The 12940-nt window shown below is 44.9% G+C and overlaps 1 protein-coding gene across 2 annotated transcripts in view; it reads left to right on the forward strand.

Moving 5' to 3' along the window:
* Positions 1 to 12940, forward strand: part of CRYBG1 (crystallin beta-gamma domain containing 1) — a 247124-nt gene that overhangs the window by 200513 nt on the left and 33671 nt on the right. For both annotated transcript variants that reach the window (XM_075597547.1, XM_075597548.1), the window contains 4 exons: positions 4902 to 4949; positions 5043 to 5161; positions 6331 to 6481; positions 7749 to 7888. In XM_075597547.1, the coding sequence (XP_075453662.1) occupies positions 4902 to 4949; positions 5043 to 5161; positions 6331 to 6481; positions 7749 to 7888 (458 nt within the window). The remainder of the gene's footprint in view (positions 1 to 4901; positions 4950 to 5042; positions 5162 to 6330; positions 6482 to 7748; positions 7889 to 12940) is intronic.

Consider the following 12940-nt stretch of genomic DNA (forward strand, 5'->3'; position numbering starts at 1 on the left):
AGGAAGTTAACGTGTTACTCCTTTACCAGTTACATGTGTTTTCAGGGGCAGATTCCGCTTTGTATTGTGTAGGTTACTTACAAGTCTTATATTTAAAACATGTCAATCTAAAGCAATGTGATTTCCATGAAATGTTTACTAGTGCTGTGACTGGGAGATGCATCAGTGTAAAAAAAGTTAAGTCAGCAAACTGTGATTAATATTTGAACATTGTACACTGTTTGTTTTTGCATCTGTTCTTTGCCCCACCCTTTATTGTATTGTCCATTGTTTATACAACTGATCTCTCCTGCTCCTTACGCTACATTATGTGGGGATAAATTACTTCTGGGAGTGCACCTGGCATATAGTGTGCCAGTTGGACAGCCCTGCTATAGAGCACGTTTCCATGTAGACAATGTTTAAGAGCCCATAGCAAATGAATATGCTCTGGTTCAATGCAAAGGTGACCATATGTGCTTCCTATCTCATTTCTTACTGTTAAGCAAATAGATGTCCCAAAAAATACATTACTGGTTTCCATTCAACACATTTTTAATTTTATTTCCCAAGTGGACGTAAATAAAAAACAACTTGAAATAACATAAATCATTAACTTTATATAGTGTACTATATATATATATATATATATATATATATATATATATATATATATATATATATAAACAGAAAAAGAGAGAGCGCGCACGCTCCATAGCATAACACTGTGTGGTTTATTATAAAATAGGGGAAGGGATGGATGGGGGGGAGGGGGGAATCGCACTCACAAGATTAAAAGGTTTAAAAGGCAGTTTGTGAATTATATCACCACCATCCGGTACTGCTGAGCGAAATCACTTCCAGATCGCTGATCAAGATCACCGCCGACCGGACAAGGACGCCGTTACACCGTCTATATGCTGTTCAAATTCAGCTCTCCACTCCGAATGGCCGCTGTAGTCTTCCCGCGCTGGGTATGGCCTCGTGCGCGTGCGCAGCGTCTTCGTGACGTAATCGCGCTTCTCAGTATCCCTGACGCGTTTCGTCACCAATCGGCGACTTTCTCAAAGGGCTGATCATATGAAATATGAAATAACATAAATCATTAACTTTATATAGTGTACTATATATATATATATAGTACACTATATAAAGTTAATATATATATACATACAGTGTTCGACAAACCTATACATTTGCATGCCCCGGGCGAGTGGATTTAACATCGTGGCGAGCTCCGATTGGCCCAAGCAGCACACGTTAGGTACTAGGTGGCGAGTAGATTTTTTGTTGTTCGGCGAGTAGATTTTTTGGTGATTTGTCGACCACTATATATATATCTATATATAAGGTATGAAGAGGTCAGAGCTTTTTTCCCACTTGAGCACGAACCACTGATATAACCTTTTCTCTAATGTGGACATTTTCCTTTGTTTTTAGAAAAAGGCTCATTATTTAGAAGTGTGCTTTTTGCAGGTGCTGGCCGGATTGAAGTTGGAGCTCCGCTTACATAGTCACATACATAGTCTCCCTCAGTTAAATATTGCACCTATAGCAGAATAGTTATGAGCCTGGTCCCTTTTTCTGTTTAAGTTGCTGCTTTAAGAAGCTTGCAACTTAAAACAGGATTAAACGGAGCTTTTGCAGCTTTGTTGAATTTGGTTGAGTGTTCTTGCTGGTGAGGGTGGTGCATATCCTGCTGCTTTACAATGCGTTCCAGGCCCTCTTGGCAGTGCAGGGGGTAAACCATCATGCCCAAGAAACATATTGAAACACCCTTTGGACTGTGTGATATGCACAGTATGACATGCTTTTCATACATTGTATATATTTAAAGCGGTGTCAGCAAAAGCTGTGCTGTGTCATGGGGCTATGTACTAAAGGTTACCAATGGAAATGATTTCAAAGTCTGAGTGCGTTCCGTCACTTTCCTTAAGTGAACCAGGGGGCTTCGCACTAACCTTGCTCTGCTTGTACCAGTGAGGTGCAGTATCTGGGGAGTGGTTTTAGAGCTAGTTACGGGCATGTGGAAGAGCTGGCCAGCTCGGTATTAATGATGAGATAAAGAAACATAGAAGTTGATGGCAGATATGAACCCCTGGCCCACCTTGCCTGCCTTTTTTACCTGCTGTAAAACCTCAGACCCTATTTGATCGTTGTCTTTCTTTCGTATTTAGGATAACTTTTTGTCTATCCCTGCCAAGCATGTTTGACTTTTCTTATTGTATAAGCCCTAACCACCTCTGTTGGGAGGCTATTCCACAGATCCACCACCCGTTGTACACTTCCCCTTGGCCGCCTGCCACCCTCCAGCTTCAGAGAATGACCTCTGTTCTAGCACTCCTCTTTCTCTGGAATATGCTTCCCTCCTGTACTTTTTTGAACCACTTTATGTATTTGAACGTTTCAATCATACACCCCCTTCTGCCTTCAATCCTTTAAGCTGCACATATAAAGCCCTTTAGTCTTCCCTGATAAGTCTATGCTATAGTCCATGCACCATTTTAGTAGCCTATCTTTGCACAATTTATTGTTGTCCTTCTGGAGATATGGCCTCCAGAACTGAACACAGAGATCTAGGTGAGGTCTTCCGAAATGTCTATAAGGTCGAGGCCATATTAGGCGCGCGCGCACAATGGACCGTGTGATGTCACACGCGCCTCTTGCTGAAGTGGTCCCTGGCCCGTGACGTCACGTGAGAGGTTCGCCCTCATTGGCTGAACCGCTCACGTGACCCGGCTGTCGCGCAAACAAAATCAAATATTTTGAGGCGGGAAAAATCAGCTGCGCCATCGCTCCCGTGCACGCGCGCTCTATGGCCGTCCTCGTTGAGGTACGGCCATTTGTTTGCGTCGCACACGCCGTCGCTCTCATCATGGCCGCGTCCTGAAGTGGCATCGTTACCCTCCTCTTTCTGCTAATACCTCTCTATGTAACCTAACATCCTGCTGGCTTTGTTACATTGTGTGCCTACTTTTAAGTCAGCTGCCATAATGACTCCTCGGTCCCTTTCCTCTATGGCTGCTGAAACTATAGTTTTCCCCTGACTCTGTTTCCTTTTCTTTTTACTTTAGTTAAAGCAGCAATCACCCTCACTATAATTTTAGTATTTTTTTTACCTCACCTGGACCCTTGTAGCTGATCCAGGAACCCCCAAGTTCCCAGGATATTTGTATTATTTTTGTGCCAGTGTAAACACAAACTACAAATATGGCCATGGGCCCCACGAATTCAAAATCACCACGTCATCTCCTGATGACATTTCAACTTTCTATTGGTTGCCGGAGCAAGTCTGACACAGCGGCCATCTTGTGTCTACCTCTTTGTGACAAACTTGCATGCTGCAGGAATGCTGCTCTAAATCTGCCATCGGAGGCAAAAAATAATGTCTTACCCCTTTTGTTTTTTTAAATGGGAACTGGTGGATGCTCCGGAGCTGAACATTACGTTTTTCAGCTCTAGGTAACCCACCCACCTCCAGTTCCAGAAATACTTGCCGGTGAAGTTACCAGATTGAATAATTTAACAAAATGGCCATCAAACCTTGCCGTTTTTGCAGGTAAATAGGAAGCCACAGCGTAATCTGTTATGGATTCCTGCTGGACATCCATTTATATCCCCCATGAAGTAGTGTCCGCATCTCCTACCGGGAAGTATCTCAAGAACCGGGGGATTCCCGGAGCTGAAAATAGTGCGGTTCAGCTCACGAGGACGCCCCGGTTTCCATCCTGTAAAAATGTAATTACAAAAAATAGTGAGTAAAAATGGCGGCAAAATGCTGCTATAACTTCTGTGCTTAAGAGATAAGAGTCAGATGTACAGATGCAGCCTTTTGTTTCTGTCAGCTGCCGCGAGCATGGGCTGCTGCACAGTGCGCAAAGTGTGGACCCTCTGCAGGACAGTGCATAGCAGGCTGCAATGGCCCATTGGGATTAACACAGTGGTAATCCCTGCGTCTGAATGGGACTCGCGCTGTGTGAATCCTACTGGCTCGCACCTGTCTGTAAGAGACGCGCAGTAAAAGTGAGACTGAATCAGTCACTCTCCCTGCGCGCCTCTAACGGGCGATTGTGGGGCTTTTATTTTAATAACACAGTATTGAAGCATGGGGTCTCGGGAGCAGATCCGCATTAATTTCAGCCTCGGTTTCAACCCCCTCCCCCCAACACATACAGTACAGTAATAGGCAAAATCCCTATTATCCTGATCTGGATAATAGCGCATTTGCCCATTAAAAAATAAAACATAACCAAAGCATTACCCAACCAGCATATAGTAAATTAAAGGTGTACTTACCCCCGCCAGGATGAAGGCCTGCTTCCCGAGTTACAGGCCCCGTTAAGGGGTGCTGGTATCTCCCTGCATTGTTTAAAACTCCTGCGTCACGTGACCGGGCCATGAAACTGGCACCCCATACCGGGGCCTGTAACTCGGGAAGCAGGGGGTCCCCGAGGTTGAAATGAATGCGGTTCAGCTCTGGAGACCCCCTGCTTCAATACTGTGTGATTACAATAAAAGCCACGAGATCGCCCCGTTACAGGCGCGCAGGGAGGGTGACTAATTCAGTCTGTTCTTACTGCGCGTCTCTTACAGGCAGGAGCAGCCCGGTAGGATTTGCGCCGGGGGGGTCTCATTCAGACGCAGGGACCCCCGTTGTGTTAATCCCGATGGGCCATTAAGTCTCCTTACTTGCACTACGCGTGCACAGATGGGGAAAAAAACGGAGGCACAATGGATTTCGTGAGGCAAGGGCGACCGACCATAGGGCTCCATCGGTAATAGAAAGAAATAACATAGATTTTCAAATGTTTTTACTCACTTTGCACTGCTTTCTAATACTTTTCTCTAATGTTTCATTCTCTATTTTCAATTCCATGTTGTATTTTCATCTACTTACCTTACCCCGTTTTCTTGTGTTTTAGACATTTTCTGGAAGTGGTGTAGAGAAAGTCAACTCCAGGCCTGGAAAGGTAATATGAGATGCTTTTCTCTCACGTTCTTTATGCCATGGGTTGTTGGATGGACAATAAGTGACATGCAAACATATTGTGACTTTGTTGCAGATAGTGATTTGCAGTGAAGCTAACTTTGGAGGTACAGCGGTTGAAGTCTATACTGATGTTATAGATTGCACCACTTGGGAGCTGTCACCAATCATCTCTATCAAAACAGTTAGAGGATGGTAAGGAACAAGTCATTGAATCCAGTTGTCCTTTCCTGCTAAGGTCTTAAATAGCCACCTTCCTACAGTATGTTAGCTACATTTAATATAGTTTCCTAAATCCACACAGCTCATAATGGTGTAATAGCTGACATTACTTCCCTTAATTGTTGCTTTTCATTAAAACATAAGATGCACAACACAAAAAAGTTTACTGTGGAGGATATGTATATTGTAATTTTTTGGGGAGTTATTGTATACATGCCAAACAGGCCGTTCGGGCTGTTTTCGGGCTAAAACTCTATTGAAGTCTATGGGAATCTATGGCCAAAAAAGACGCATTGACATATATAGAATAAGGACCTTCGTGCTGCTCCCTTCGTGCTGCTCCCTTCGTGCTGGTGGGGCCTGCAAAGTTTAGTTCCACTAAAGGGGTTGAAGCTGTAGAAGAACAGCATGTAGTGTATAGTGATAATGAACACCACTTTGCCATGAATTCCTCATTAAATACACTTTTAGATGACCTTTGTTTAGGGGAATACAGTTTCGTATACTGTATGTACACCGGTCTTTCTGCACTGCTTTCTACCATTCACAGACATCTGCTATGGGAGACTGTCCCATGGGAGCGGCACGTTCGCTGGCAATTGGGGGAGGGCATACGTTTTTATAGAGCCCCCAAAGAACAATCTTTCTGCACTAACGGGAGAACGGACAAGCAGAGAGAAGAACGATTATTGATTTTCTTAGAATCAGCAGAAGCACAATACCAACACCCATTGTCACCCTCAATGCAGAATGAAAGCCTACAGGTCACATTTCTAGCAGGCAAATTTATACTGGAGAAATGTAGATTTGTTCTTGCACGCGATAACTTTTTTTCAGGGGGACAACATCATAAATCTTTATAAATGAAACTAAGTGTACAGAGTTTTCGAAACCTCACATGTCTCTTCTTCAAGTGTACTGCCACAGAAACCTAAGAGGTTTCACGAGTTCTGCACACAAGGTGTGTCTTCCATGATAAACTCTCATGTTGGTCTCACAACTTTAGAGGATCTACTCATTGCAGCACCCCTAACACTGCAGGCATTAAACATTGTTTTATTTGTAGCAGGTATTTGTATTTCTACATTAAAATTCATATTTCTATTCCATTATAATGTTGCCTATTAAACAATTTTCCATAGTTGGCTACTTTACGACCAACCTAATTTCGAAGGGCGGTCCATTGCGTTGGAAGAGGGGGACTTGGAACTGACTAATCTGTGGGCAGAAGATTCCCTGGCAGAAAATATCCTTTCACCGACTGTGATTGGGTCTCTTAGACATGTAGTCAAGGTAAATGGCAATAGTTATTCAATTTAAAACCCACCGGAGTAAAATGATCTGCTCTTTATCTGAATGTATTTATTACAAGTTCTTGGTGTTCTTAAAGCTCAAATGTAACTAATATACTGTGTCGTAATGCTGCTCGGTAACACGTACCTCCAGCGTTTAGGGAGGGCTGTGGTTATTTTATTAAGATGACTTGCTATAGCCTCTTGCATACACTAGGTTTCCGTATGGTGGTTTTCATTCTGAGAAAGCAGGTCTGTGGAAAACAAATGGGAGCCACATGAATACACTCAAAGCATATATAACGTCAATCACGTTATCTGCATAGACTCACAATCTGTTAAAACATGCAATTAAAGTTGGTATTTGCAGCTAGTGAAACTTAATACAAAATTAAACATGTTAATTAAGACGGCATTATTGTTGGAGAATGGGAAATACGAGTTCTGTCATAAATTATGTAGAACAGATATATAATATACTAATGGTGTTACTTAGTTTGAAAAAAAAAATTTGCATAAAAAGCTAAATACATACATACAGTGATTTCTGTCTTTTGGGGCAGAACTGAACCAGACCCAACTTCTAATATTCCAACACTTGGTCACAGTACTGAATATCCTATCCAGTTTAAAGCAGTAATGCACCCTTTTTGGGAGAGTGAAGGAGGTTTTTGTCTGACCTCCAGGAGACCCTCTGTCCAGCTGCTATTTTGACTGGTACTCCTGGCATGACTGGCAGGATTATATGGCCACTGACGTTGTTCTGTATTAATCCTCCTGGTTTTGCCGCGTTCTTGGGAAGAAAATAGCGACAGCACTTCGTACATCTCCTAGGGATAAGACAAGGGGGGTTATTCTGCTGGAGATGACTGGAATCTGGTGATGCAACAAACAATTTTGTTTGTCTTTTTGAGAATTTATGGGCAGCTTGCTGCATTAAAATCTCAAAGCTACGATAGGTCCCGTTCATGGCTTCTCTTGAGTTTTTTTTTTTTTAACAAAAAAAATGTTTCCTTTTACCACATTTTCCTACTCTAGAATTTGAGCTATTTTAATCTTGCGGAATTCATTATGAAAAACACCCCAAAAAAACATACTTGTGCAAGAACATTCCACACCCCATTTTATGCATTCCATTGTACATTTTTCTCTCGTGACAAAAACCGCGGAATATTTTGCGTATTGATGCCGAATAATCTTTAATGTATGTCACCTAATTCTATAGCATTATCTAAACGGGTGTTGGTGATCCCTTTTTGTTTTGACAGGATTACAGGATTTGTCAGATCGATTTGTTTACAGATCCAGTAGGTCTGGGAATAATGACGTCGTATTTTGATGATACGGAAGAATTACAAGTTTACGGGAGGTTGCAGAAGACTTGTTCCATTAAGGTGCACTGGGGAGTGTAAGTATCATTCTTTGTACACGTGCTTGAGACGTTCAGTCATGTCAGTGTACGGTAGGGTAGCAGTTTATTGCTTTGAAAATGACATTTCCTTTTTGTTTGCATTGCAATGTACGCTCTCCGTTTAACAATAAGTGAGTGACTGCATTATACATAAGGGGGGTGAAGTAATGTCACCTGATTTTTCTTTTTATGAAGAAGGTGAAGAAAGAGCTTTAACCGTGTTTCTGGGCTTTAGTAACCGGCTCTTTGGCCAGTTGTGGGGGTCCCATTGCCTTCAAGGGGATTTGTCTTTGACAATTTATTTTCACACAGACTCTGTGACATACATTCCAGTGCAGTTCTATGGCTCACAATTGACGTATAGCATATGGCTGTAAGTGCTCCAGGGTTTTTGGTTATGTATAGAAAGACGGCTCGATAATTTGACGCGAAGTGATGCATACCATTTTAAAGACATGTGATCTTTTTTTGTATCGCTGCAACAGATCTATCATAAAAGTGAGGTCAATATGCTGCCCTTTGCCAATCTTATAAAAAAAAAATTCTGGCTCCTTTAAATGTTGTATGTATTTATATCTTTATTTACATAGCGCCCACGGTGTACTCGGCTCTTTAGAAAAGACAGTACAGTACAGGGAATTATAATGCAATAAGTGCAACCAACAAAATCAGACAATAGGAAATAAAATCCCTGCCTTGGAGAGCTTACAGTTTAAGTGGTGCTGTATGTTGGGAGACTTACAGAGACAGCACAGTGATGGAGTAAGTGGAGTAGATGGCAGCGCTTGGCCACAATGGTTGGTAAGAGTGACTGTGGGTATAGGACAGTAGCCATGAGCCAGGCTATTGAAAGGCTTAATTTAAGAGGTGAGTTAAGGTTTGACTTAGATGGGGAGAGATGTTCTTATTTTAATTAAAAAAAGGCACAAAGCCTGTGGTAGTGTTTACATGGAAACCCACGTTGCTCCTTTATTTCCTCAGTTGCACTGGTATTCTTTTTCAGCCGGGGCGCATGTGAAAATGTTGTTTCTTCCTTCCCACTGTTTTCATTATGTTTGCACAGTTATCAGCAGGGCTTGTTCTATCTATTATTCTCCTATGGCACCCAAGTCTTCCCAACAGTTATGTGTTTGTGTGACCCTTGGCCTGCTTGAGTGCAAACTCATCTGGCTCCATCCTGGTAGAAGTATCAACAATGGTACAAAAAGCCAACAAGTGGCGTGCATTGTGTTCCTATCCTATGGTGTTCCCTGAGATTATTGTATCAACTCTGGATGAACCAGTTTTCCATGTCTATTAGACCTTTTTCTTAACTGTCTAAAAAGCAATTTGTGACTCTAGGCTGCGTCATACTGGTTTATTACTCTAACATGTTACAGTGGTTTGCAGAAGTATACACCCCCTACCTATAATGTCACATGCTGTTGAATTACAAATAATGTGTGCGCATTTTTTCAAACGAAATTATTTTATTCAAAGCTGTAGGGCAGGCCTGCACAACTCGTAAAGTGAGAAGGGCCGAACTGCTCCAAGGAAAAAAAAATTGAGCCGCACGGGTAAAATCATCATCATCATCATCATCTCCCCTCCAGCACCTCTCATCATCATCATCATCATCTCTCCTCCAGCACCTCTCATCATCATCATCCTCATATATCTCCCCCAGCACCCCTCATCATCATCCTCATATCTCCACCAGCACCCTTCATTATCATCCTCATATCTCCCCCAGAACTCCTCACTATCAACCTTTGCGATACTCCCCATCTATCTCTCATACCCCCATCTCTCCCCCTCACCCACACACATAATACTCCCCCTCCACATCAAACACACAATAACCCCCTGCACACCACACACATCCCAGCCCCCCTGCACCTCACATCCCTCTCCCCCCTGCACCTCACATCACTCTCCCCCCTGCACCTCACATCACTCTCCCCCCTGCACCTCACATCACTCTCCCCCCCTGCACCTCACATCACTCTCCCCCCTGCACCTCACATCACTCTTCCCCCCTGCACCTCACATCACTCTCCCCCCTGCACCTCACATCACTCTCCCCTCCTGCACCTCACATCACTCTACCCCCTGCACCTCACATCACTCTCCCCCCCTGCACCTCACATCACTCTCCCCCCCTGCACCTCACATCACTCTCTTCCCTGCACCTCATATCACTCTCCCCCCTGCACCTCACATCACTCTCCTCCCTGCACCTCACATCACTCTCTTCCCTGCACCTCACATCACTCTCCCCCCCTGCACCTCACATCACTCTCCTCCCTGCACCTCACATCACTCCCCATGCACCTCAAATCACCCCCCTTGCACCGCAAATCACCCCCTTGCACCTCAAATCACTTTCCCCTCCTGCACCTCACATCACTCTCTTCCCTGCACCTCACATCACTCTCCCCTGCACCTCACATCACTCTCCTCCCTGCACCTCACATCACCCCCCTTGCACCGCAAATCACCCCCCTTGCACCTCACATCACTTTCCCCTCCTGCATCACACATCTCTCTCCCCTGCACCTCCAATGACCCCCCCTGCACCTCCAATGACCCTCCCTGCACCTCCAATGACCCTCCCATGCACCTCCATTGTCCCCAATGCACCTCCAATGACCCTCCCCTGCACCTCCAACGACTCCCCCCTGCACCTCCAACGACCGCCCTGCACCTCCAACGACCCCCCCCTGCACCTCCAATCACCCCCCTTGCACCTCCAATCACCCCCCCTGCACCTCCAATCGCCCCCCTTGCACCTCCAATCGCCCCCCTTGCACCTCCAATCACCCTCCTTGCACCTCCAATCACCCTCCTTGCACCTCCAATCACCCCCCTTGCACCTCCAAGACTCCCCCCTGCACCTCCAACGACTCCCCCATGCACCTCCAACGACTCCCCCATGCACCTCCAATCACCCCCCTGCACCTCCAACGACTCCCCCTGCACCTCCAACGACTCCCCCATGCACCTCCAATGACCCCCCTTGCACCTCCAATGACTCCCCTGCACCTCCAATGAACCTCCCCCTGCACCTCTAACGACTCCCCCCTGCACCTCCAACGACTCCCCCCTGCACCTTCAATCACCCCCCTTGCACCTCCAATCACCCCCCTTGCACCTCCAATCACCCCCCTTGCACCTCCAATCATCCTCCTTGCACCTCCAATGACCCCCCTCCCCTGCACCTCCAATGACCCCCCTCCCCTGCACCTCCAATGACTCCCCCCTGCACCTCCAACGACTCCCCCATGCACCTCCAATGACCCCCCCCAGCTTGGTTTGCTGCGGAGGAGGCGGCAGAGCAGGGGCAGGACTTCACACACGCGCTCTAGCAAGCAGCAGGCACGGAAGTGCCTCAATGCTAGAGCGCGCTGCTGCCGTGACTCGAGGGGGAGAGCTGGCTCCTGGGGGAGGGGGAGAGCGGGCTCTTGGGGGAGGGGGAGAGCGGGCTCCTGGGGGAGGGGGAGAGCGGGCTCTTGGGGGAGCGGGCTCGTGGGGGAACGAACGGGATAGCGTACTGGGGAGGGAGGCGGAGGGGTAGAGAGGACTTGGGAGGGAGGGGGAGAGCGGAAAGCCGCCGCGGGCCGCACAGTGAGTTCAGGCCCGCGGGCCGAGTGTTGTGCAGGCCTGGTGTAGGGGTTAAACTGAACACTGTTTTATGAGATGGAGGTTAAATGCCAGCAAAGGAACTGAAATTTACTGGTTGCCCAACAAAGTTATCAGAATTGGATACATTTTCCCGTGAAGATTGGGGAAAAGTCACCATCCTACTGTGCAAAGCTAGTAGAGACAGATCCAAAACGACTCCTAGCAGTAATTGCTGCAGTATGTGCTTCTAGCAAGTACTGACTTAAATGGGGCTGAATACTTATGCAACCAGTACATTTCATTTAGTAAATTTCCTTTGCTGACATTTAACCTCCTTCTCACATGTGCTCAGGTTAAACCCCTACAGCTCTGTAGCTTTGAATTAAAAATAATTTGTTTGAAAAACTGCATACATTATTTGTAATTCAACAACATGTGACATTATTGGTAAGGGGTGAATACTTCTGCAAATCACTGCATTTGCCTCTTATTGCATTTTTTTTATTTTTTTTTACTGATTACCGTTTTGTGATATATGACTCACAGGATGAAACTCTACTATAGAGTTGGCCAAAGCGTTATAAACCAGCAGCCACGTCACAGCATGACCATTATGCAGGTCCTAACAGTACCTGTGAGTATTCTCATTTACCTCTGCAGTGGAGGGAGAAAGCTCTGGTAACTGGTATCAGTTGTTTGGAGGTTGGGGGCCCCGCCTCCAAGGGTTTAAGCTCACCCCTCACCACTTTTTAAGCAGCAGCTTTTTTCATGTACCTGTGCAGGACTGGTCTCCTGGGACCTTTCTCCATCCACTGCAGAGGTAAATGAGAATACTCACAGGTAGTGTTAGGACCTGCATAGGGGTCATGCTGTGACGTGGCTGCAGGCTTATAATGCTTTGGCCAAACAAGGTGGTTAACTAAATGACCCTTTCTTATGAGAATACATACATTTAAGTATTGTATTTTTTTTTGTCATATTGAATGTAGCATGAGGTATTTTTGTCCATTGTATATATTCATAAGGAATCTTACCAGAGCTAAAATATTTTGTGTTTATACCAAAAATAAAAAATGTCATGCGCAGGCCACATTACAAAAGTTAATTTTTTAAAGAATCAGGGGTTAAAGAATCTATAGAAAAAATAAACAGTGGTATGTTAAAATATAACAAAAGTATACATTGTTTTAACGTGCTGAGCTTTTTTACTATGAAAATAGCAGGACCTCTAAAAATATTTTAGGGATAAAAATTAAGACATAAAAATATCTAGAGGCAACATAACAAAGCTGTCCCATCTCGCAAAGCACCTCATATTGATCACATTGATGGCAACACCATTACTGCTGTTCTGGAGCTGGAAGGCCTGCTCATTGTTCAGGGCCGTGGGATCATGTTTGCATTTGAGCCATGTTATGGAGCAGAGCTGTTCAGTAAGTTGGAACC

The sequence above is a fragment of the Ascaphus truei genome, chromosome 4 (assembly GCF_040206685.1).
Source record: "Ascaphus truei isolate aAscTru1 chromosome 4, aAscTru1.hap1, whole genome shotgun sequence".
Lineage (NCBI taxonomy): Eukaryota > Metazoa > Chordata > Amphibia > Anura > Ascaphidae > Ascaphus > Ascaphus truei.